Source organism: Astatotilapia calliptera, chromosome 1 (genome assembly GCF_900246225.1).
Source record: "Astatotilapia calliptera chromosome 1, fAstCal1.2, whole genome shotgun sequence".
In the NCBI taxonomy this organism is placed as follows: domain Eukaryota; kingdom Metazoa; phylum Chordata; class Actinopteri; order Cichliformes; family Cichlidae; genus Astatotilapia; species Astatotilapia calliptera.
Window position 1 is genome coordinate 17,789,750 of NC_039302.1, and position 23,305 is coordinate 17,813,054.

At 40.3% G+C, this 23,305-nt stretch overlaps 1 protein-coding gene across 10 annotated transcripts in view; it reads left to right on the plus strand.

The window, feature by feature from the left end:
• The window catches only part of plekha7b (pleckstrin homology domain containing, family A member 7b), a 76,782-nt gene that overhangs the window by 9,342 nt on the left and 44,135 nt on the right, over nucleotides 1-23,305 (plus strand). The window contains exon 1 of one of the 10 annotated variants that reach the window (XM_026167223.1): nucleotides 8,053-8,466. The exons of 8 other annotated variants lie outside the window; for them this stretch is intronic. In XM_026167223.1, coding sequence (XP_026023008.1) covers nucleotides 8,393-8,466 — 74 coding nt within the window. In that variant the 5' untranslated portion in view covers nucleotides 8,053-8,392. Of the gene's footprint in view, nucleotides 1-8,052; nucleotides 8,467-12,779; nucleotides 12,897-23,305 lie in introns of those variants that run through there. One more of the 10 variants, XM_026167232.1, reaches the window with a different exon arrangement.

Consider the following 23,305-nt stretch of genomic DNA (forward strand, 5'->3'; position numbering starts at 1 on the left):
GTCAACTCACAATGTGGCGGTATATGTGGGGGTAATATGTGGTGTTTCAGTGTCAGCACAGCTGTGTTGCACCACTGATATACTGCCACTGATGTGGTGAGAAAGAGAGAGGAGGAACTTTTTTAGTTCTCTTTCTTTTTCAGTTACAGCAGACTAATGAAATACATTAACTAACTGAGCAGTAGTTTAAGACAACACTCCAAAAATGTGATACTCGGGTCTTGCAGGGGGTCACTTGAGACCTAGAATAATTCACTACCAATATTGTGGTAGGGATGGCAGACAGTTCACGTTCCAACCCCAGAACTAGGGATTTATAGTCGACTCCTGTTTCGATACTTTCTATTCTGAGGCTTGTGATGAGTTGAGTTTTTAATTATTTCATATTTCATGTTGAGGAAAATTTCATGTAGGTTGTGTGTTGCACAATAGTGCTTGCTGAGGCTAGTCGTTTTTATGTGACTTTACCAAATGATTGTGGGTTATTTTGTAACCTATAGGTGTCTATTTTTTTTTTTACTTAACAGCCCTTTTGTGGTATTCTTGAAATTAAAAAACACACCCAACAGGCTGAATGCATTGCAGGGTACTGGAAACAGCAATATGATGTATTGCTGTTTTGCCAGCCTGCCAAAGATCTTATTGGATTTCTTTTTTTTCTTGTTTGAATCTCACTCACACACACATGCAAACTACATGGACAACACCGACACACAAACAATATGATAAACTTGCTTAGAAGCGTGAATCATTAATCTATGAGAAAGGCAGCGACACACCTGATAATGTCATCTTAGCAGCAAATGCACGGACAGTGAAATTGATATTTGGACTCTTGGCCAAGGATTTGCAAATGTGCTGCTGGTGAGATAGCAGGTGCTTTCACCTTTGCTGGGTTATTTATGTTGACTTGTTGTTATTATCAGTAGATCATGTCTAAAGCTCTTATGTTTCTGCATCCATCTTCACAACTTACGTGTGAGGCAGCCAGGACTTTTATTTGAGGTCAGAGTGATTTTCTAAAAAAAGGGCCATATTGTCAACATCATGTCCACAATGACTCATTACAGGGTTTGTGGCAGTTAAAAAATAAATAATGCTCAGTATTGCCTGGGCCTGCAAATAGGGATGGAGACTGAAGCAGTGGACTGAATAAAGATGATGAAAACAAAGAGCAGATTTAGTGTCTGGTACAGTAAGCTTTTGTTCTGCAGAATACAGAGGAAGCTTTCTATCAGGCCTTGTTTGGACTGCAGGCCTGAGGTGTGCACTGGTTGATGATGTACATTATGTAGAATGAGTCATTCACTGTCTAGATGACTTGAGCAGGTTGAGAAGTCAGAGCTGGAGCAGCAGGAGTCAGAGCAGAAACAGGGCAGGGGAGATGACCGAGCTGGGATGGGGACCTGCTGTTGCAGTTGTCTGCCCATCAGGCACGAGACTGACGGGGCTGATCATGAAACAAAGGTGGTTGCAGAGCTGGAGCTCTCCAATTTGGAGGAGAAGGAGAGGCAGGTTGAGGCAAGGTAATACTTTTTTTAGCCTTGAATTGTATCTCTGTGCCTGATTAGTGTTTTCATGTCACTACATTACTATGATTGTGGTAAAGCATGCCATCTTTGACTTTAACTAGCATGCAGGAAGATGTGACAGAAATTGAAACATGCAGCATTTTTGTCAGCTATCATTTACAACTCTTTTCAACTTATTAAAGAAAGAGGCTCTGGACCGTAGTAATTTCAGCTGCCTCTCTGGAGGAAAAGCATTTTGTATACCTCTCTCTGATTAAATTCAGATGACAGTTCTTTCTGCCGCATTCTGTCAGAGCCCGAGTGTGACTGGAGCCACTGCAGAGAGAAGCAGGTCCCACCGTGTCCTCATCTCACCAGATGGGTGACAGGAGAAGTGATTAGTTAGCACAAAGGAAATGATGGATGTTCTGTAACATGGGAAAAGAAACGAAAGAAAACTTACATTTTGTTTGTGCAATACTTTGTATTTTACCCAGAGTTTGCTTTAAAGTGATAAGCAGTATAAAGAGTAAATGTGAGCAAGTGCTCCTGTGTTGCCACGAATACAGGAAAGCCACTGGTTTTCAGTGATTATGTGTCCTGTAAAGTAAAGGTTTATGAGCTGAGTAAAACATCTTTTAATTTTCTAACTAACTACATTTATAACATACGCTGAATCTGCAACATAGCATGTGCTAAAACTGCCACAAACAAGCCACAAGGGCAGTTTATTTGAATTGAACTGGACTGCTAGGCTTTCTTTGTAATGTTTGCATGGTCTACATGTGACTCTGTGGGTTTCCTCCTGCAGTCTAAAGCTCTTAATGTTAGGCTAACTTGTAAGTCTAAACTAAGTGTGAATATGAATGGTCTGTCTCTCTGTGTTAGCCCTGTGATGGATTGGTGACCTGTCAAGGCTGTACTCCACCTCTTTCCAGTTGTCAGCTGTGATATGCTCCGCTGCACCTCCACCCCTTATCCAACCCACCTGAACTGGATTAGCAGTTAAAAGGATGAATGAATATACTTATTGTTATTAATTATTGTATTATAAATATTACCAGTGGCTTATAATTTAACATAAAAGAGCTTTAGCTCTTGCTTAAATTAATACAGCCACACAGAGTATTCTTTATTAGGTGTTTTAGCCGTTTTCTTGCTTTTTAAAAAACAAAACAAAAAAGCAAGCAAACACACAAAGCTGCGGGTTATGACAAACCTGCCTGGTACGAAAAGACAAACAGGAAAAAGTTTGTGACCAGTGGGCAAAGTGGAGCTGTCAATCGAGTGAATATGAGAAACACTGCCAATGAGCGCTTTTGTTTCTCAGTTTCTGCTTAGTATTTAACACAGCTGTGTGCTAAAAAGTGGTGAATGTGAAGGCTATATATGTCAAACATTGGCAGCGTGTTGTGCTAACCCAAGTGGAGAGAAACATTATTATAAAATTGCTTATTAATTGCTACAGTGCATCCTACAAAGCACATGATCCTACATCCTACCTGCTCTATCTCTCTGCAGATAAGTTTCTAGAAATTTCTAATCATGCAGGGTGCTTTACTGCTGATATATTCCAAAAGGCTGAAAAACCAAACACTTCAATAAGCTTATGTTAGCAGCAGATTGAGTGTATGAGCTGTGAGAAAATGTTGCTTATTGTGGATTACTTGATTGAATATTGCTGTTTCCATTAATGGAATATTGAGTGTGAAAAAAAAAAGAAAAGAAATGAAAAGACTGGACCGACCACTGCTACTGAGAGCAGATGTGAGGGTTTGAGCAATTTCTCTCACTGCAGCATTCATCGAGCACATTGACCACACAGCTGTGTGATTTCTTGCAAACCGATCCAATTTAATTTGCCTCAGTGCAAAGATGCATGGCTAATTTTGTATTCATGAGCCTTTCCTCAGTGCTTCTTTTTTCTATTCTAAATCTTTGATTGATTAATTAAAACCTGCTGTGATCTGGCATTACCTCTAATCATTCTGTTTAAGTTATATAGTGACAAAAAAGTGCTAATTTTAAGCGATGTATTCATGTTTTTAAAACTGCAGTCTCTGCGATGCTGCACCGGCTCTCAACTGTCATCGGATCAATGAGACCTGCTGAAGCACTAGCAGGAGAACCATGGTGCTGTTCTGCATGTAGCCACTAGATACTGCTGTTGTGTCTTTGTACACTTCACCAAGACACTTATTGACAGTTTGGTGGTTTATCACACTTTTTTTTTTCCATCTCTGCCAATGACAAGGTCAGATAATGGAGATTACACATAAAGTGTTGAATCAGGTATATTTTTTTATTGTGGTTTCATCCTATGACAGCATCTAACTCAAGCTTGAGTTACAAGCTTGTTTTACTTTTTAACGAGATATAATAATTCACCATTCATCTCACAGTGTGATTACCCCTTTCGTGTATTTGTTCTGTAATGTATAGCTAAATGTCAGAACATCCCGTCTCTCTGAGCTATTTGAGAGTCTGTTAATTCAAACCTTTTTTTCTTGTGTTGTGGGTTTCCTGTTTGCTAACCGGATGGATCAGATACAGTAAATTAAAAACCTTAATTTGTTATACGGTAGCCGGGATAAAAGCAGTGTATGGATATCGACATGGTATGGATTGACCTACCCTCAGGTTTGACCACCTTCATTCAGCCCTCTGGTCTTATCTATATGTCTGTCTGTGGATTATTGAACCGGCACTGCAGCAGCCTGCACCAGCCACTCAGGTTTGCTCTCCATCCATTCCTCTCTCCCCCAGGCGGACTGGGATGTGATCTGATAAAGAGGACTCTGGGTGAGACGGAAGGCTCTGGTTGCAGTCAGAGACCAAGGTCAGCACTTTGCTGGACACCACAAAGAGGTGATAACTATTCATCTGTGATAATCAAAAAGAGCGGCACCTTTAGAGTTTTGTTTCAGGCCAGGTCCAGCTCTTTTTCTCATCACCAGCTTCTGCATCGACACTAAGCAGCAAAGTGTTATTTTATTATTCCCCAGTGAGCATAAGTAGAGCTATATTCTGCAAGGGCCGCCAGTGTTACCGATTGATCAAGAGTAGAGAGAGAGAGAGGGCTGAAACAGCAGTTATGCTCCTATCTGACACCCCTCTTTTTCTACTTTCTAGCACACCCACTAGCATACACTTTAGCAAGCTCAGTTTTCATATGTTAAGAGAGCAGAAAGGGAAACTCCCTATTGGTTGTCTTCAGAATCAGGACAGATGTGGACATCTGAGGCTTTTTAAGTGGACTCACTGTATTACGTCTGATCACTAAACTGGTGAGTAGCAACATGTGCATATATATGAGTTTATAGTTTTTAGAAACAAGCCAGGAGTATGTAGATTAGTCTATTATATACTTAGTGACTGTAATGTCCAACATATTTGTCTTGGGACAAAAATAGAATGACCTGTTCTACAAACAGTTTCAACTTTTGAAGAAACGCATTGTTCTGTCTGTTGTTCACTTCATCATATTGATGAAGCTTTTTATTGCAAGCATTAAAATGTTTCATTGCTTTGTCCTCTTTGTAATTTTATTACTTACCTAAGTGCTCGAGTACCCTCCACAGATCTCAGTTCTCTTCTTTGCATGTAAATCGATTCCTGTTATAGATTACTTTCAGTAGTTTCACACTTTTTGAAATGCTACTGCTTGTGCGGCGAGTTTCTGAGTATTCTGATCTGTCACCTACTGTAAATCAGGCAGTAATATCACATTAGTAAAATACTGTGTTACAAATAAAACGTCTGCATTCAAAATCTCTAAGTAGGAAAGTAAGTAAAGCAAAGTGTACTATCAAGAAAACAGTGCTAATTTCTGGTAGTGCATAATGCAATGCAGTGATTGCCCTTTCTATGTATTAATATTTAACTCTGGTGGGTGAATATTACTTATGTATTCTGTATTGGACGGTTTCATTTAGAATGAGAAATCTGCATAGTAGTTAATTTATTACAGACAGTGGCAGACTTAATGTTGGGGAGCAGTGGAGTGTTTACGGAACTTTAGAAATCACATCATCAGATGCGCCTCAGCAGACTGATCTTAGCAATGTGATGATGGTGTGTTGGTGAGCCACCCACAGATGTATGTATATGTGTACATTCATTATCCCCCCCACCCCTCTGTAAAGCTTGCCGCGTTTGCCTGCATCTCTACAGCTGCCCAACATAACAGAAAGTTAAAGTGAATGTAGAGGAGAGACAGAGATAATTAGCATTTAGCAAAAGATATGGCTAAATGCTACGCTAACAATCAGGGACCAGATCAGTCAAAAGCAGTAACTTAACAAGTGCACTTACCCCATTTCTACAGTTGTCGAATGAGCGACAGTCATTTTAAAGTTTGAATGAACGCTGTGTCTGTTTATAAGGTGTGGGCTTATTTTTGTGTGTATCTGGCCTCGTATGCTTGATGTGCTATGTTTGATATCAGTCCTGCTGAGGGTGTACAAGTAGCCATTTGTCACTTCATACCTAGTAGTGCTGACAACAGCCATTATATTTATAGGAAGAAGAAGCTGTTTTACATCTGATATGATTTGTATGTTGGCGTTAGTCCATGCAATTAAATTAATTACCTTCAAAACTGTGCAGTGCGATACATGAATATGTTGAAAGAGGCGGCTAGGACACAATTCAGATGGTGTTTGGTGGTGGTCGGACCCAGATATCTGACAGACTGGTATTATCGCCACAGTGTTGAAGTCTTTACTTGCAGCGCCATGCCTCTGACTCCTGTGGTATGATAATGAGATGTGAAGCAGTGTGGAGATGGATGAGAAAGAGCAGCAGAGGGTGAAACTAAGGGAATGAGAGCAGCAGGGGCAGGACACATCGACTACATGTTCATGTGTGTACTTGTGTGCTCAGGTGCCATCAGATTAATTTTCACTTAAAGCCTAACTGCTTTAATAGCTAATTGAAGGTATTTGTAGCATGACATAGTCGTCAGTCTCTTTGGTTTATAGTCTTCACTTTCTCATGTTATCTGATGTCTCCGCTATGCAAAATGTTCCCCTTTTGTCTTTTCTTGGTGTTTAAATTCATCATGTTGGACAGTATTGTCCTGTTGTGCATATGCAGAAGGACTGAGGTAATGTTTGCAAAAGAAAAACATCATTAGAAGATCATTTGTAGAGACTGGTAACATGGGAATATAGAGAGTATAAACTGTAGTCATCGCCTTTTCATGTAATAAACTTTTCCATCATACTATCTGGCAGAATAAGCACTTACAACATAGTATATTTCTAGTACTTACTTCAGCTCAGTTCAGTTTAATATTATAGGCTTATAAATCACAACAAAAGTAATCAAGTGCTCTTCATATTGTAAGAATTTCAAGTATTCCAAATTTAGCAATCAAATGATTGGGAGGGGCAGCCATCTGTTTTAAGCCAGTGGAAAGACAAGATCATAAAGTGATGACGAACAACAAACAGGGAAACACATGTGACATGCAGCAGTAGTACGGGGGAGTAAAAGTGAGAGGAAAAAGAGGAGCGGTGCTCAGTACATCATGGTAGAACCTCCATCTGCTTGAGCCTATTGCAGCATAACTAAGAGTTTAGAAAAAAGGAAAAAACAAACAAAGCCTAATCTTAAAAGTACAAAAGGAGGGGGAGGTGGGGTCTGCCTGCCAAACCCAAACTGAGAGCTTGTCCCACACGAGAGGGGCCTGATATCTGGATGCTTTAGCTCTCAGTGTACTTGCTAAAACACTTACTTTAATATTTTTGGATATTTAAGATAGATTTATTTTAGTACTCTAAAAGAACAGCTTTGCATGTTTCACAGTCGTAAACAATCCTTTTCTATCGTATACTGTCCGCTGGTGCAGCCCCTTTTATTATCCTTTCTAAAACAAGTGCCTTTAAGGTTTGGTTCTGTGCACCTGGAATGATTTTATTAAGGACATAGTGTCTCTGAAAGTAACAGATTCAAGAGTAGAAAAAACACTGTCTGAAATAAAGCATTTAGAGGAGTGTGGAGTCGGGGCCCTTGCACACTGACTGACTGCAGTTTTGAAACTTTGGCCATGTTTCATATGAGCAACCACGACTGAAACAATATCTGTTAGAGAAAGTAAGAAAGAGCATAATAGATCCTCCCTTTTAGAAGTGATAGGATGTGATCGTTCAGGACTTTGTATGTCAGGAGATGGATTTTAAAATCATTCCTGGATTTTACAGAGAGCCTGTGAAGTGAAGCTAATGTAGTTTTTCTCTGGTCCCAGTTAGTGCTCTCACTGCAGCATTTTGGATGCTGCTACCCATTCTCTCCCTTTTCCTCACCCCCTCATCTCTTTTTTTTTTTAATTCCTCATCCATCCATCCTTCCTTCCTTCCTCCTTAACTCCCCCCTTTTATGCTGTGTATTGGCTGCATGACTGCAGAGAGAATGGAGCAAAGCATCCAGTTCAGGGAAGTGCTCTGGCGACAGAGCTCTGCTGAGGAACGCATTTATTAGAAGAGAGAAGGAGGAGAGCTGAGGAAGAAAAGAGTACCGTTAATGGGAGGGAAAGAGGGAAGAGATTATGATTATATTGTTATGGCTTATTCTTTGTACCTGTGGTGTTAGTTTGTGCTTTGGGACCTCTTAAAAGACTTATTGGTGAGGTTGATTGGCCTTGATAATACCAATCACACGGGTGTCACTCAGAAACCGGGGACACTTCGGTGATTGCATATATTTTTAGTTTCACCTAAGCAGCAAAGGCGGGAAGGAGGATGTTTTGAATGAACTGACGCCACGGGGCTCAGCAGAGGACGTCAGCAACAGCGGCACTACCAGCTGAGAGAAGTACACACACACACAGGCACCACTGAGACGAGCACAGCACAGCAAATCACAGACCTGCAGCTAACATGCTGGGCCAGCCAGGACAATCAACCTCACACGTCTCCTACAAGAGGCAGCCAGTGTATGGGGCGACTCACAGGTGTGTATCCCAGCCCCTCTCTTAGCACATATATGGGACTGTATTGCTGCATAGCTTGTCGGGAGCTGTGTGTGTGTGTGTGTGTGCTAAGGCTTTCCAGCAGGCAGGAAATAAAATGCTTTAGATTGCATGTTGTTAAGTGTTTGTACAAAGTCTACATGCAGGCAGGCAGATTTCAGAGGCATGCTGAAAAGTGTCCGCTATCTCTTTTTGCTGCCAACAAGGCATCTGGCTTTTTATGCCTGTATAAACCTACTGATTGCTTTTGGAGGGTGTGTGTACCTGTGCGAACTGGATCAGTCTTTACGGGGGTGAAGAGACAGAGAGGGAAAAGAAAGAGAGGGAGAGAGAGAGAGAGAGAGAGAGAGAGAGGGAGATGCTCACTGCAGTGCTTCATGATCACAGGTCACTGATTGCTGTGTTGATGTCAGCAGAACTGTGATCCCTTGGGCTTGTATACTTTAATGTAGATCTCTCTATAGGCTAGACTATTGCAGGGGTTTAATGCAGTCCTAAGTTCAGAGTGAGCCAGACTTGTAAAAGAATGTAGTTTACATGGGAGTGCGTGTTTATTCTTAGTGCACTTGCTGTTTGTTAGGACCCTTTACATATGCAGACAAACAGCACACCTGCTGTATGTTACATGTTTCTTACACACCTCAAATCCTATATGTTACACTCTATAAACTACATGCAGTGGGCGCTGTTGCCTTAAATAAAAGACTAAATTGTTACATTAGTATAATTGTTCAAAATGGATCATATATGTAATTGATACAGCAGCATATAGTATGCATGCTGCTGTAGACAGACAGCTTTACATTAACACAGTTCGAAGCCCAGTGTATGAAAAGCCAAAGAGCAGCTTGAAGCCGGCAATTTTGAAGCTGCTCTTTGGTTTATTGGTGTGGTTAATGCCACTTTTAAATGGGATGTGACATGGAAACCATCCATTTATTGATCTGCACAAACTACATCAAGCTTATTGCCATTCTGTCAGGGTCTTTATGTTAGCTGAAGCGATAAGGTTACTTAGCCTGTTTGTCATTTCTACATATGCTTCTGCATCGGCCAGATCCCCCGCAGTGCTCTCTGCCACAGAGGCAGTAAGCACCACACTGCAAAATTTCTTCTAAGATCAGCAAATAGCAGAGCGTGAAGGCTTGGATCATCTTTGAATCAATAGTCTTTTAATTGCAGTATGCTACATTAACAGCACAGCACATGTTGAAATAACATTAATGAGACTGGTGAGTTTTTTCCAGTCCTGTGCGGTTGTCTGGTTTTAATGGATTAGCTAATGCTCACCTTCTAGTGTTGAACATCTGACTCAATGTTTAGTTCACCAAAACAGTCCCCAGTCACACCCAGCACAGCTCATCCTTCCTGCTTCAGTCCTCGGCCACAGAGTGGAATGTAGCCAAAAGCCATAGTGCTTCATTTGTATGCTTATCTGACATAGAGGTCATGTCTTTGATTGAATGGCTGGAGCACTTCAGGCTGAAAAATGAAACACCAAAAATAGGTGCAGTGGATAGAATACCTTTGAATACAGGGGACAGACCCCGCCCCACTGCACATTTCCAGGGACACTTACTATTTCTAAGAATAGACTATAATGGTGATACTTAACAGAAGGTTAAAGCATTTGAAAAGGGAGGGTCTTCTCAGTGTATTAAGATCGTGACCTTTTTAAATCCCCCAAACTGTTATTTAGTTGAGCCGCTGTGAGTGGGATAGAGATTCCAGGGAAGAGACTGTTCTAGTAAAATCTCCATCCTGCTGGCTGGTAAGAGTTTTTCGAGCAGTGCACCAGATGTGGCCTACCTTCCCTGCCTTAATAAACCCACTAAGTCACAGCAAGCTTTCCTCACACACAGGATACAGAGGGCTAAAAATAGCCTTCATTTACCCTCTGCCAGCCAAGTGGACCCTCACCTAATTAATTTAATCCATCAGTTTAATTTCCATGTTGAACTGTGATAGCATGCATGCTTTGGCAGTCAACAGAGAGAGATGCAATGTGTTATTACATGTTTTTTGTGAAAGAAAATGGGTAACAAAATTTGCTAACAAATAATAATTCTAAACATTTGATCAATGTGTTTGATCAACAATCATGTGGTCTAGTGATGAAGGATTTAATGTCATCACTGTGCTCCTCTGGTCTCAGTAAGGGAATACCAGGAAAAAAAATAGCTATGTGTGCAGCAGACATGAAGCCTGGACAAATTCTAGTTGATGTTGTGTGGTTTCTGGACTGCAGGGGCCTTTGTGTGTGGTGCCTGGGTGTTGTTCATTGCCACAGAGCACTGCAGTCGTGGAGTAGCCGCTTTTTGTCTTAACCCCGTGTATCACTGTAATATAACTCCCCAGTGGGAGTGTGTTCATTGGCTGCCTGTACTCTGGGCTGTGTGTCTTCTCAGATTCTGTAATGAGAACTGCAGGAGAGATTTCTCTAAGCCTCAGGCAATCTGGGCACAGGTAGCTCCCAGCACACAGACACCCTCACACAGAAAGAGCCGACTCAGTCCCGCGAAGGAAAGAATGTGACGGAAGAAAGCATTCGCCATCCTTGATGAGATTTCAGAAATGTCTTCGTTATTTTAGATACACTGTACACATTCAATGGTAAAGATAAGCGTGTGGTTTAGAAAAAAGAAAGTGCTGTGCTTTACAAACTTGGATGCCCTCAGGCCTTGGATTCTTACCAACATAATCACTTTTTGAAAACTGTCACTAAATGTAAATGAAGTGAAGACATTTACAATAAATACATTTCATCGGGATGATTTCATATATCTGTGTGTGTGTGTGTGTGTGTGTGTGTGTGTGTGTGTGTGTGTGTGTGTGTGTGTGTGTGTGTGTGTGTGTGTGTGTGTGTGTGTGTGTGTGTGTGTGTGTGCTGGTTAGGGTTAAGTAGAGGGTATTTAGTGGCTGGATGATATAATAAAGTCTCTGACACAATTGTGTAAAGGATTTAGACATGTTTCACAGCATGAGGGTTAGCTGAATCCGATTGTTAGAGAATCCAGTGGCTGTTTATCTGCTTCTCTGCTTTTGGACAAAAGCACTGGCAAGTGACATGGCTTTCATGAAATGTGGAAAACGGGGATTACCCTGGTTCAGATAAAGTAAGCCTTAAGGCTACAATAAGATACAGCTACATCTGCTTTGTTTCACTACATTGCAAAGAGCATATGGTGAACTGAAGGCACAGGAGAACATATATATATATATATATATGTGTGTGTATATATGTGTGTATATATATATATATATATATATATATATATATATATATATATATATATATATATATATATATATATATATATATATATCTCCCTGAACTGATATTGTTACACTATAGTAGTTATATCACTATTAAGTGGTCTCCTCTGTCAGCTATTAGATAGCTATTACCCTATTCAGTGGTAGCTTGAGTCTTTTGGATGTGTCATGTGCAGTTCAGTTAGATCTATCATCATACTACTAGATAGCGCATGTTACAAAGCTCTGTTGGCTACTAAGACATTTTATATGCACCTCTTAAGGCCTATGAGAGCCTCCAATACTGTCCTCTGTTTATCACAGGTTATAATAAAAGAGGAGCACCTTCTGAGCCTGCTAAAAGCTAGAGAGGGTGATATGCAGGGACTGATAACAATTGGAATTTTTTCTTCAATGCACTGATAGCATCTCTACCATTTAGTTTCAAATGAAGGAAGATTTGTTCCCCTTGCATCAAAGTGGTAGTGAGACAAGAAACAGGGTATAAAGGGTTATGGAAGGTGTTTTACGCTCAGGGGGAATAATGAGAAGGTTTTCTGCCAGCTCTTCTGAAGTAAAACATTCACCCAGAAGACAGAACAAACTGCTGTGTCAGTTTCAAGTCTGTGCAGTTTAGCCACAGTATCGCCACCTAATTTCCCACATTATTTATCTATCAGTTTAATACGGCGCTCACCAACTCTATTAATTACTGCAGTTTATTCTTATATTGTGTAGCCTGGCATACTGTAAATTGAATAGAAGAAATGTTGTTATTTGTGAAAAAGATTCAGATATAGTGTTTTTTTTATTTGAATATTTGCAAATTATGAACTGGAATTTTTGTATCTGATACATGGTGTCTTGCTCACAGTCTGTTTATCTGTTAGCTTTTTATTGATTCAGTTTTTGATGTTGTGGGATTATGGGGTTTAGAGATCAGAGAGATAATCTGTGCATGAACATATGCAGTTTGTCACTCTGTGTGTGCTCAGGGAAACGTGACAGATATTCTCGCTGTGTGACTCAGACACATTCATTCTGCACATCCATCATTTGGTACTGTTCAAAACTGGGTGCAGACAGGTCGAAGACAGAAAAATGCTCGGAATAAACCTCATAAATGATAACTGCTGCTGCATGGGGCTAGCACTGAGGTAGGCCGTGCCTGCATTTTAAGACACATATTTTTAAGATTTGCATTTTTAGGCCACATATTCTTACTTACTTGGTGATGCTAGTCCAGATAACTCTGATGCACACAGTGGTGACGAGCCACATTTTGGTTTGTGCTTTTGTTCACCAGTTTTCACTTTTTCAGGAACTCTTCATCTGTCTTTTTATAAATCTTTTCATGGCTGTTGTATGCAATTGATTCTCTTATTCTGAAGAAAGAGCAGTCATCTCTCACTGTCACCTGAAGAAGTGAAGACAAGCTGGGTTACTGAAGATTCTGTAAAGGTTTACTGGCAGCATAAGAAAGCATTACACATTAGAGGTGGGAATCATCAGACAACCCATGGTGTGATGTTATCACAATACTTCACTCACAATATGGTATTATTGCAATTCTTTTAACATTTTATGATACGCTGAGTATTGCAATGACATATAATGCGATTTGTCACCTATTTTCGATTGCTCATTATGTCCGCAAATATAAATGTAGTCAGTATCTGTATTATCCAATAAGATAAAGTTGTCTTTGTTTTTTTTTCCTGCAAAATGAGATTGACAAACATACCAACACTGTCACTAAAATCTGCAATTTATGTTGCTTTGAGACAGAGTCAGTCTGCTATCAGTCTGCAATTTAATGGTGTCAAGTTGGCAATTAAGTGCAATCTGTTTCTGATAATCAACTGCGATAAGTCATAAAAATCACATATTTGTTGCTGTCTACTTAATCAGAAAATCACATTTAACAGAAATTTCCATTTAACTGTTACATTTGCATTCAGCAACCATCCTATTCTAAATATAACCAGAATACAAGTAGTTTGCAGCCAGCTGAGTTGAGTCCCCTCGAGTTGTGCTCAGTGACAAAGGCTCATTCACACTGATGGCAATGTGCTGGCAATCTGTCTGCATTTATAAATTAGGCAGTAATTATTTGCTAATCTTTGACAATCTCTCTGAGATGGATTGTAGTCAGTCCAAGTCAGACTGCAACTTTTTGCTGGATGTCCTGGGCAATCATCAGTATTAAAAAAACAAAACAAAAATAAAACAATAAATCAATGCAATCACCGTGCAGCCACTGATTTTTTGTCCTAGTTTTCCTCGTGTGACTGAGCCATTAGCTTGCTCTGAATTAGGAAGCAGCTTTGTCAAGCTAAGTATGTCCAGTGTTGGATGTTTTTTTTGGTCGAGCTGATTTAATGTAAGTAAAGATGATTGTGCATGCGATGAGCGCTCTTGTTCATAGCATTCCCCGAGTATATTCATTTATTTCATGAAATATCGATATTTGGTGTTGCTGAATCGATTGCCATGTAAATTCTATACTAGATATAATGCTGCATCCACCCCACCCCCCCCCCCAACCATACAACACATCTGTGTACACATGGGAAGAGTGTTAAGAGGCTGTGCATGATGCACCACTGCAAAATCAGTTTTATGCTTACAGGGAAGATGCTGTGACAGCTCTGACACTTATTATGAATATCAATGACGAATGCAGTGGAGTGCAAGAAAGATGTACAGACGATTTCCACAGAATTCTCTCATCTCCTCTTTCATAATTTTGCTTTGGCACTGATTATAGAAAATGTTTAATCTGACGGGTTATTGGGAATAGTCTTTTTTTGTAAATTCCTTTATATGCATGTCACTGCTCAAAAACATTGCCCCACTATAAACACAGATCGTGTCATGTGATTGCATAGCCTTAGTTTTACAAAGGATGCCACAGCTATGCTTTATCATCTGGTTTGCTTGAAAAATGATAGTTTAAACAACCACCTTACTATGTTGTGCTGGATTCTGGGGTTTAATTTAGCTCACATGTTGCTATGTGCCAGATAAATAAACTGCAGATGAAGACTGTTGCTTATTGACAGGCCTTTACTTTTAAAAATCTTTTATAGGTTGTTCCAGCCAGACTTTCCCCCTTAATCTCTCTCCTCAAGGATATGTTGCACAATTTATTTATCACCACTCCTGCCATCAAAGACGAATGTAAGGTACAAAGAGGGAAAATATTTCTTCAGTTACTCTAACTTTTCACAACTTTGTATGTTCTTCTCCAAGTCTCTGTTTCTTAAACTTTATCACATATAGTCAAAGGAGCTTGCAAAGAAAAGCGTCTGGACTTCTTTAAGTTGCTTGAAGACGTTTCACCTCTCATCCGAGAAGCTTCTTCAGTTCTAAGGTCAAATGGTGGAGAGTCCCAGATATAAACCTAGTGGGAGTAACCCCCCACAGAGGGACAAAAGGACCCCCTGATGATCCTCTAATCGCCTGAGCCAAGGTGTGAAACTGGGTGTGGGTCCCAATCAGCCAGAGTTTCGGGTGTGTTCATTGTGAAACCTGGCCCCACCTTATCATGCGAATTCCTGAGATCAGATGGCCCAGGATGTGAGTGGGCCTTAAGGCGTCTGGGAAGGGATCTCAAAACTGGATTATAGATGGCAGAGAGTTGGTGTCGTAAACCCCCGCCTCTGTTCAAAGATGGTCGCTCACAGTGGACATAGATGGCTTCTTTCACTCCTCTTTCAAACCATCTGTCCTCTCTGTCCAAAATGTGAACATTGGCATCCTCGAAAGATTGTCCTTTATCCTTAAGATGCAGATGGACTGCTGAGTCTTGTACTGTGGAGGTGGCTCTTCTGTGTTGTGCCATGCGCTTGTGAAGTGGCTGTTTGGTCTCTCCAATGTAGAGGTCTGGGCATTCCTCGCTGCACTGTACAGCATACACCACATTGTTAAGTCTGTGTTTTGGCGTTTTGTCTTTCAGGTGAACCAGTTTTTGTCTGAGTGTGTTGCTGGGTCTGAAATACACTGGGATGTCATGCTTGGAGAAAACTCTCCTGAGTTTTTCTGATACACCGGCTACATAGGGGATGACAATGTTGTTGCGTCTGTCCTTCTTATCCTCCCTCGCTGGTGTCTGGTCTTCTTTTCTGTGCCTCTTTGCTGACTTTAAGAACGCCCATTTAGGATAGCCGCACGTTTTGAGTGCTTCCTTTACATGTGTGTGTTCCTTCTTTTTTCCTTCAGGCTTAGAGGGAACATGTTCTGCCCGGTGGTGTAGGGTCCTAATTACTCCAAGTTTGTGTTCCAAAGGGTGATGGGAGTCAAAGAGGAGGTACTGGTCCGTGTGTGTGGGCTTCCGGTAAACTTCGATGTTGAGTTTGCCGTTCTCTTCAATGTGCACAGCGCAGTCCAGGAAAGGCAAACAGTTGTCCTTTGTGTCTTCCCTGGTGAACTTGATGTTTTTATCTATGGCGTTGATGTGCGCAGTGAAGGATTCCACTTCTTGTGTCTTGATTTTGACCCAGGTGTCATCCACATATCTGTACCAGTGGCTGGGTACTCTTCCTTTGAAAGAGCCAAGAGCCTTCCTTTCCACTTCCTCCATGTAAAGGTTGGCTACAATAGGTGACACGGGGGAGCCCATGGCACAGCCATGTTTTTGTCTGTAAAAGCCTTCGTTGTATTTGAAATATGTAGTGGTGAGGCAGAGGTCTAACAGTGTGCAGATCTGATCGGGTGTGAAGTTGGTCCTGTCCTCCAAGGAGCTGTCTTCTTGTAGTCGTTTTCTGACAGTCTCCACGGCCTCCGTGGTGGGTATGCAAGTGAAGAGAGAGACTACATCAAAGGACACCATGGTTTCATCTGGATCCAGGGTAAGTTTCTGGACCTTGTCGGTGAAGTCGACAAACACAGACACATACTTAACAATGTGGTGTATGCTGTACAGTGCAGCGAGGAATGCCCAGACCTCTACATTGGAGAGACCAAACAGCCACTTCACAAGCGCATGGCACAACACAGAAGAGCCACCTCCACAGGACAAGACTCAGCAGTCCATCTGCATCTTAAGGATAAAGGACACTCTTTTGAGGATGCCGGAGTTACTAATTCAGTTGTGTTGTGTGTTTTTACAGGAATTAGATGGGGGGGAAAGGGTGTTACAGGATATCGCTGACCTGTGAAGTATTTTATCTTCTGTCTATTTGTTCTGCTTCCAGAATGACGCATTGCTGCTTTTATGTACTGCCTTGTTTTAGTTCATAAGTTACCCAGATGGGAGGCTATGGGTAGGGACAATAGAAGGAAGAGAGCAGAAGGAATGGGGGAGCTAACATCTTTTTATCTCTTCTGATTCATTGTTATATTTCACAGGCTCATGCTCTTTAATATATTTTATTCTGCTGACAGTGCCATGATCACTTTGCTAGTTAAGCCTCCTACACATGGGTGAGAAGGGGGAGATTCAAGGGTGAGTCAGACAAATTCAAATGAGTCATAACGTAAGAAGGCGCAATAAAAGTTTAATGAGTTTAACCATTATCGCACTATGAAAGTGTCAAAATTGGTGACTTTTGGTAAAATTGATCTGACTGTTGGATCTTGGTGGTATGTTTAGCTTTGGAGTCAGCACAGCTAACGGCCCTGTGTTTATCTTCTGCCCAAAGATTTTCAGCTTTAGCTTTCCTGCACACTTCACATCCCCTTCTGTCCTACATTGCACAGCTAAGCGTTTAGCTGTGTTTGGCTTTGTGATGCGGGTTGGGCTCTGTATTTAGCTGCTGAGCCTGAGGCTCAGTATGTAAAACAGAAGCATATGCTCTAGTTCAGTGTTCCTTAGCCACAGGGGAAATCAGGTTATCAAAGAAAGAAATCGATCTTCTTTGTCATTTTATATTTCACGCTTAAGATTTGTTTTAATTATTTTGACTGTTTTTGCTTGATTTTGTTTTATATGCAAGTGAGCTCCCAGTTTGGATTTAGGACACAGACTCACTCTACTTTTAAGATTATGCTTAAAACTTTACTTTTTCGTAAAGCTTATAGTCTTGTTGAATTAGACTTAGGCTTTCGGTGGGGGGGATTACACACTGAGCATTTCTTTTTCGCTCCCTGTGAAAAACTACTATATTTAATCATTAGCAATTATTAAACTTGGGCTCTCTATTATAGTTTACCTCTTGTCCTGTCTCTCTTTGCTCTCACTCTCAACTGGTCATGGCAGCTGGCTGCCCCTCCCTGAGCCTGGTTATGCCAGCAGTTTCTTCCTGTTAAAAACACGTTTTTCCTTTCCAATGTTGCCAAGTGGGGATTATGGGATAATTTTGGTTTCTTTTTAATATTGTTGTGCATTGAGGCTACTGCTCTTGTACATAAAAATGTAATTGAACTGAACTGAAGCACTCCACTTCAGAATGACCTAGAATACAGTACCTTCCTGTCTGTCTCAGTAAGGAAGGAGTTAAGTCTGTGTTGGCACATAAGCCTTTTTTAGGCATGGGGTACATAATATTGCTGCCTTCATCTCTTACAACAAGGGCATCCTGTCATGCAGAAATAGTTCACTTTGATGTTAATGTTCTCATGGCTTCATTCAGAGTTTCACACAACTCTGACATTTAAATCCATCATACAGATCAAACAAATGATCAGACTGTATGATTGTAAAGTGAAGAACACAGTGTCCTTTGTGGTTAGCTCCTGATCAGGTCTGTTTCAATGTGGCAAATAATTTATTATAATCAGTAATTAAGTTGCAACTTCACACACTTCGCTGTGATGCTCTTTTGCTCTGGAAATGTGGAAAAAAAAGAAGTCTTTGTATTTTGTACAGATTTACTTTACAATAATTATTATTATTATTATTAAAAGAGAAGAGGGAACATTCATCATTTCATTAACTCTTGCCCCATCATAGGGCAAGTTTGATACTTCCTCAAATTTGGCACGAGATTAGTTGGAAAGTATGAGACCGTGTGAGCAAGCGAGGTGGAAAGTGGCAGACTCATGCCATTTAAAAAAATGTAAATGTTACTAGATTCAATCAGAAAGGTTCATATGCCCTCAGATTAATAGAAAGGAGTACATGTCTAAAAGGGGCAACATTCATCCTGCTGTGTTAGTTGACATTAGTTAGCATGCTCCAGTTCATGGAGCATGAAACAGCATTTGCATTTAAGAGACACCGTGTCCAGGATCTCCTTGATCAGGACTGGCTAGCTCATCAAGGAGCCCTAATTCCTGATTTGGAATCATTTGCTTGGAACCTGAAATCAGTCTGCTTAGCTGAGTAGCGTGCATCTCTGCCGGATGCTTTCTGTGCATCATTGAAGCAAAATATTCTGTTCTGTGATAAAAAAAACCAAACATGTTGATAGACATTAAAAAGCTTTGGGATATTTGAGACCTTGACTTTTTATCATTTAAAATATGCAAGGTGATAGAAATAGATGGAAATACATGAAAAACCCAGGCTTGGAACCTGGGCCCTTGAAATAGCCATCTGGCTCAACCTCATGAGCTATAACAGTGCCATCATTTTCTGGTATATGCTACTTCAGAAAGAAGAAATAAATAAAATATAAATAAAATAAGAAATAAAGTTCTGTATGATAGCATCAGAAAACTCGTGTTTGTTTATTTTTCTTACAAACTGATCTTTTTTTAGCTTATTTCTATGTCATATTTCCCCCAGGTTTTCCTTGTATAGTGGCTGGATGCCTCAATTGTGCTGCCTAACGCACACTTTGTGAACCACTGGCCTAAAGGGAAGAGGAAACGAAGCTAAAACAGCCTGTTTCAGATAGTGGATGAACTCAGGGTTAGTCAAGTAGAGCCCAACAATAAGAATATGGAGCTGGAAATGAGCACGATATGTTCTCCTTTATGTATGCACTTCACACTTTACAAGGATGTTGTGAAGTAGACTTCATCCCGTTAAGGTTACAAGAACGCCATTTAACATTACTTTCTATTACTCGAAGAAATGTGACAATTCTTATTAGCAAAGATTGAAGACGTCAAATAAATGTGATTTGTCATTGGTCTTGGCCATCAATATTCGTCAAGTAACGTGTGGATAAATCTGTGGTATTAAATATTGACCCAAAAAGCTGCAGGGACCTGCCATTGATTTTTTTTTCTGAGTAATGCTCACTTCAGAAGACTTCCCAACTTTTTCTTTGTCACAGCATATCTCTATTATTGATCCCTGGAATAAGCTTTTAAAAGCCATTTTATTGTCATGTTTTGGGGCATTATACTAACACAGTGTCTTTGATTAATTACTACTTATCACCCTTTATAAATATTTATCAGCCAGCTAAAACTAATGCCAGTGGAAAAGAGGAGGCAGTGCCCAAAGCCTTATCTGCCCTGCCAGTTGCTGGCATATTTGGAATTTATAACAATCTTCAACAAATAAATAACAGGAGTTAATGTTTTTTTTAATAGTAAATATAAGAGATCAGAATCTCAACAGCCACATCTACTTTTGTCAATTTTTAAAATCAGGTTTCCATGCATTTGTTATTATTGGTCCAACTCAAGTCTCTCTTACATTCACTGTAAAACAATTAGCTGTTGCCAGACTTGTTTTGCAACAGCATGACCAAAGGACAATTGTGACTCCAATGAAATGTGCTGCGTCAGAACTGCACATGCTTTGAATGTTAATAAGACAACACTTCTTTCATTTACTGCCAACCCTTTTGTTTGACTGATGTTCAGACACTGGCAAGTCTGTGCACCTGTTTTTGAGCCACATTGGGCCCGTTTGAGCCTGTCTTTGTCCAGTGCTACTTGAATAGTGTTTTTTTTTCTTTTCTGGATGACTGTGCTCCATTAAGTAAAGCTTGGACCAAGATTTTCCTATTTCATTTATTCCATCTTAGAGACACAGCTGTCCTTCAGCTGCAATCATTGTGTCATGCTACCAGTTCAGCTTGGTGTTGCTGCTGTTGAAAACAATGTAGTTGATGATGAATGAGTGCAGTGATGGGGAAAATCCAGTTATTCAGTGTGAAGCTCGTATCCCTCATTTCCATACTGAACTGCAGTTGAATCTCCCGATAGCTTTTTGGGAGAGACTGCCCAGATAATTCTTCCACAAATGTCAGGGAAATGATGCTGAGCGAGGCTGCTGCAGTCCTCTTCTATGAAACTGATAACGCTCAGTCAACATTCAGAAATCCTGCTGCTGAATGCTTATCTCCTTAATGGCTCCCTGTGCACAAACCACTATTATTAAGGCTTAATTATTTTTGCCTCCTATGCTATGGGGTGTTTTCTGGAGGTCCACAATATCTCCCTTATGATGTAATGTCCCGTCGCACTCTGTAACACGCTCTCGTTGCATGGGTGGGGTATTACACGCATAGACATGAGTATTATTACAGACTTCGTTAACAGCTTGTGGCACCTCATTTGGCTTGTCATGTGTGCATATCTCCAGCACATCTTTGATTTGCTTTTATCTCATTCTTTTGAAGCCTATCATCTGCACACTAACATGATACTGTACATTCATTACCGCTAATTGCACTGGTCTGGAAATTAAATCAGCAGCCCAGCTCAATTAAATGATTGCTGTTATCTTGTGATTCATTTCACAACATTGATTTGTAGTTTTTATTTCTCTCAGAGGTCAAATGCAGCAGATGATTTATGTAAGCACACTGGTTCAAGAGACAGATTTCTGTGCAGCTGCTGTTGCTGTCAGTGCATCTTCTTGACTCAGTGGACGCCTTAACAACCACAAGACTTCCAGTGTTTCAGAGTTGTGTAAGACAGAAAAATTAGGCTGATACTATGTTTGTCCTACGGTACTCAAAGTCAACTATACAAGGCCCACGTAGTTCTCCACTGCACTCCACCTTCGCTATAAGGATGAGAATCACTGGTGAGTTTCTGTGGGCATCTATCTAATGTAGCTTACCAACAAAATCATGGAGGCACTCCCTTGTGGTGCTATTTGGTATTGCAACGGAAACATAAACTTTTATTACAAAGTTGTTTTGTAATTGCCAGCAGTTACTGTAAAATATAAAAAATATTACATTATACATATTTTGTTGACTGGACACAGAATGAGATGTTAGGATGGTTGCCAAGTAGACTACAAAAGTTACTACAAGTATAACAGGCCCTTAATACTTTCTGTTCTCGCCCTTGCAAGCGGCACCACACATCAAAAATAATATCTCATCAATTTTGTCTAAGCAGCATCACCTATTGTTCAGGGAATACTGCTCTGAGTGCTCACACCTTCAGTGTTGGTCATCACTATATCTGTGCATCACCATCAAACCTTCATACCCAAAGTACTTTTTATTTTTTATCAACAAGTTGTGGCAGCTGCACTAGTCTTCATTGTGTACTTTTTCCTGTGGCTGTTGCCCCCATCGGTTCTGCAGGAACTGAAGCCGTGGTACCCACCATACTAAAAACAAATAAATAAATAAATACCATCACATTTTCAGTATATTGTATAGATACAGTATAGTATGTAAAAGTATCTAAAAGTATGGGATTAGGAAGTCTATCTGTCAACTGGGCAAAAAACCCCACCCCAAACCAAACATGTTCACAAGTCACCCAATTCTAACTTATAGTTTGGCACATTTTTTTAATGCCACTTGGTATTTGAATATTTATAGAATAATATACATCTGCCACTCAAATTTGCCAGATAACTCTTGGATTTGTTGTTCTGTTGATTCCAAATGGATCTGGGAAAAAATATGACTTTTCAAAATGTATCAAACCAGTCTGTCTTACAATTCATTTATAATTAATGAGTTAGTTCCATCATGTATACACTTTCTCATTGCTTCACTGAAAAGCAAACTGAAGTCTTTTTTTGTCACGGTTCTGGGTCTTTCTGACCCAGCTTTTTGAGTTCTTGTGTTTTTTTTATATTATGGTTTATGTTTTGAGTCCTTTGTTGTACTGTGTTTGTTGTTTCTTTAGGTTTCAGTTATGTTTATCATAGGTTTATTTCTTAGGTTTTGTAATATGGCTTCCCTGTGTTCCATGTTGCGTCTACTATGGCTTTCTGTACCATGTTTCAGGTTCCTATGTTCTGTCTCTCCAGTTGCTGTTAAGTTTACATGTCTAGAGTTCAGTCAGTGTGTTTCCTGTTTTACTTTGAAGGTCCGTGTCTCATGTCAGTGTTTCTAGTTTTGCTTCCCTTGTCTCGTCCAGCCTGATTACTCCCAGCTGTGCTCTCCTTCTGTGTCTCATTCCCTCGTTATCCCTCAGTATATTTAAGCCCTGTGTTTCTCTTTGTCAGTGTTGTAGTCTCCCTCATGGCTGTGTTTCCCTGTGTGTCAGTTTATCCATGTCCCAGTTTAGTTTTGTTATATTTTTTGTGCCATTCTGCAATAAAGCAGCTTTTTGAGTTTAATTCCTGCGTGGTGAGTTTTGCGTTTGGGTCCTTCTCCTGCCTGCACACAGCCGAAACATGACATTTTTACTAACTTCAACAATCCTTGGTTGTCTGTTGGATTTAATATATTCCATAGGCCTACAGTATGTTGGTACCACTTGGGTTACTGGATTACTTTTTAATTCCCTCTTAGCATAGATC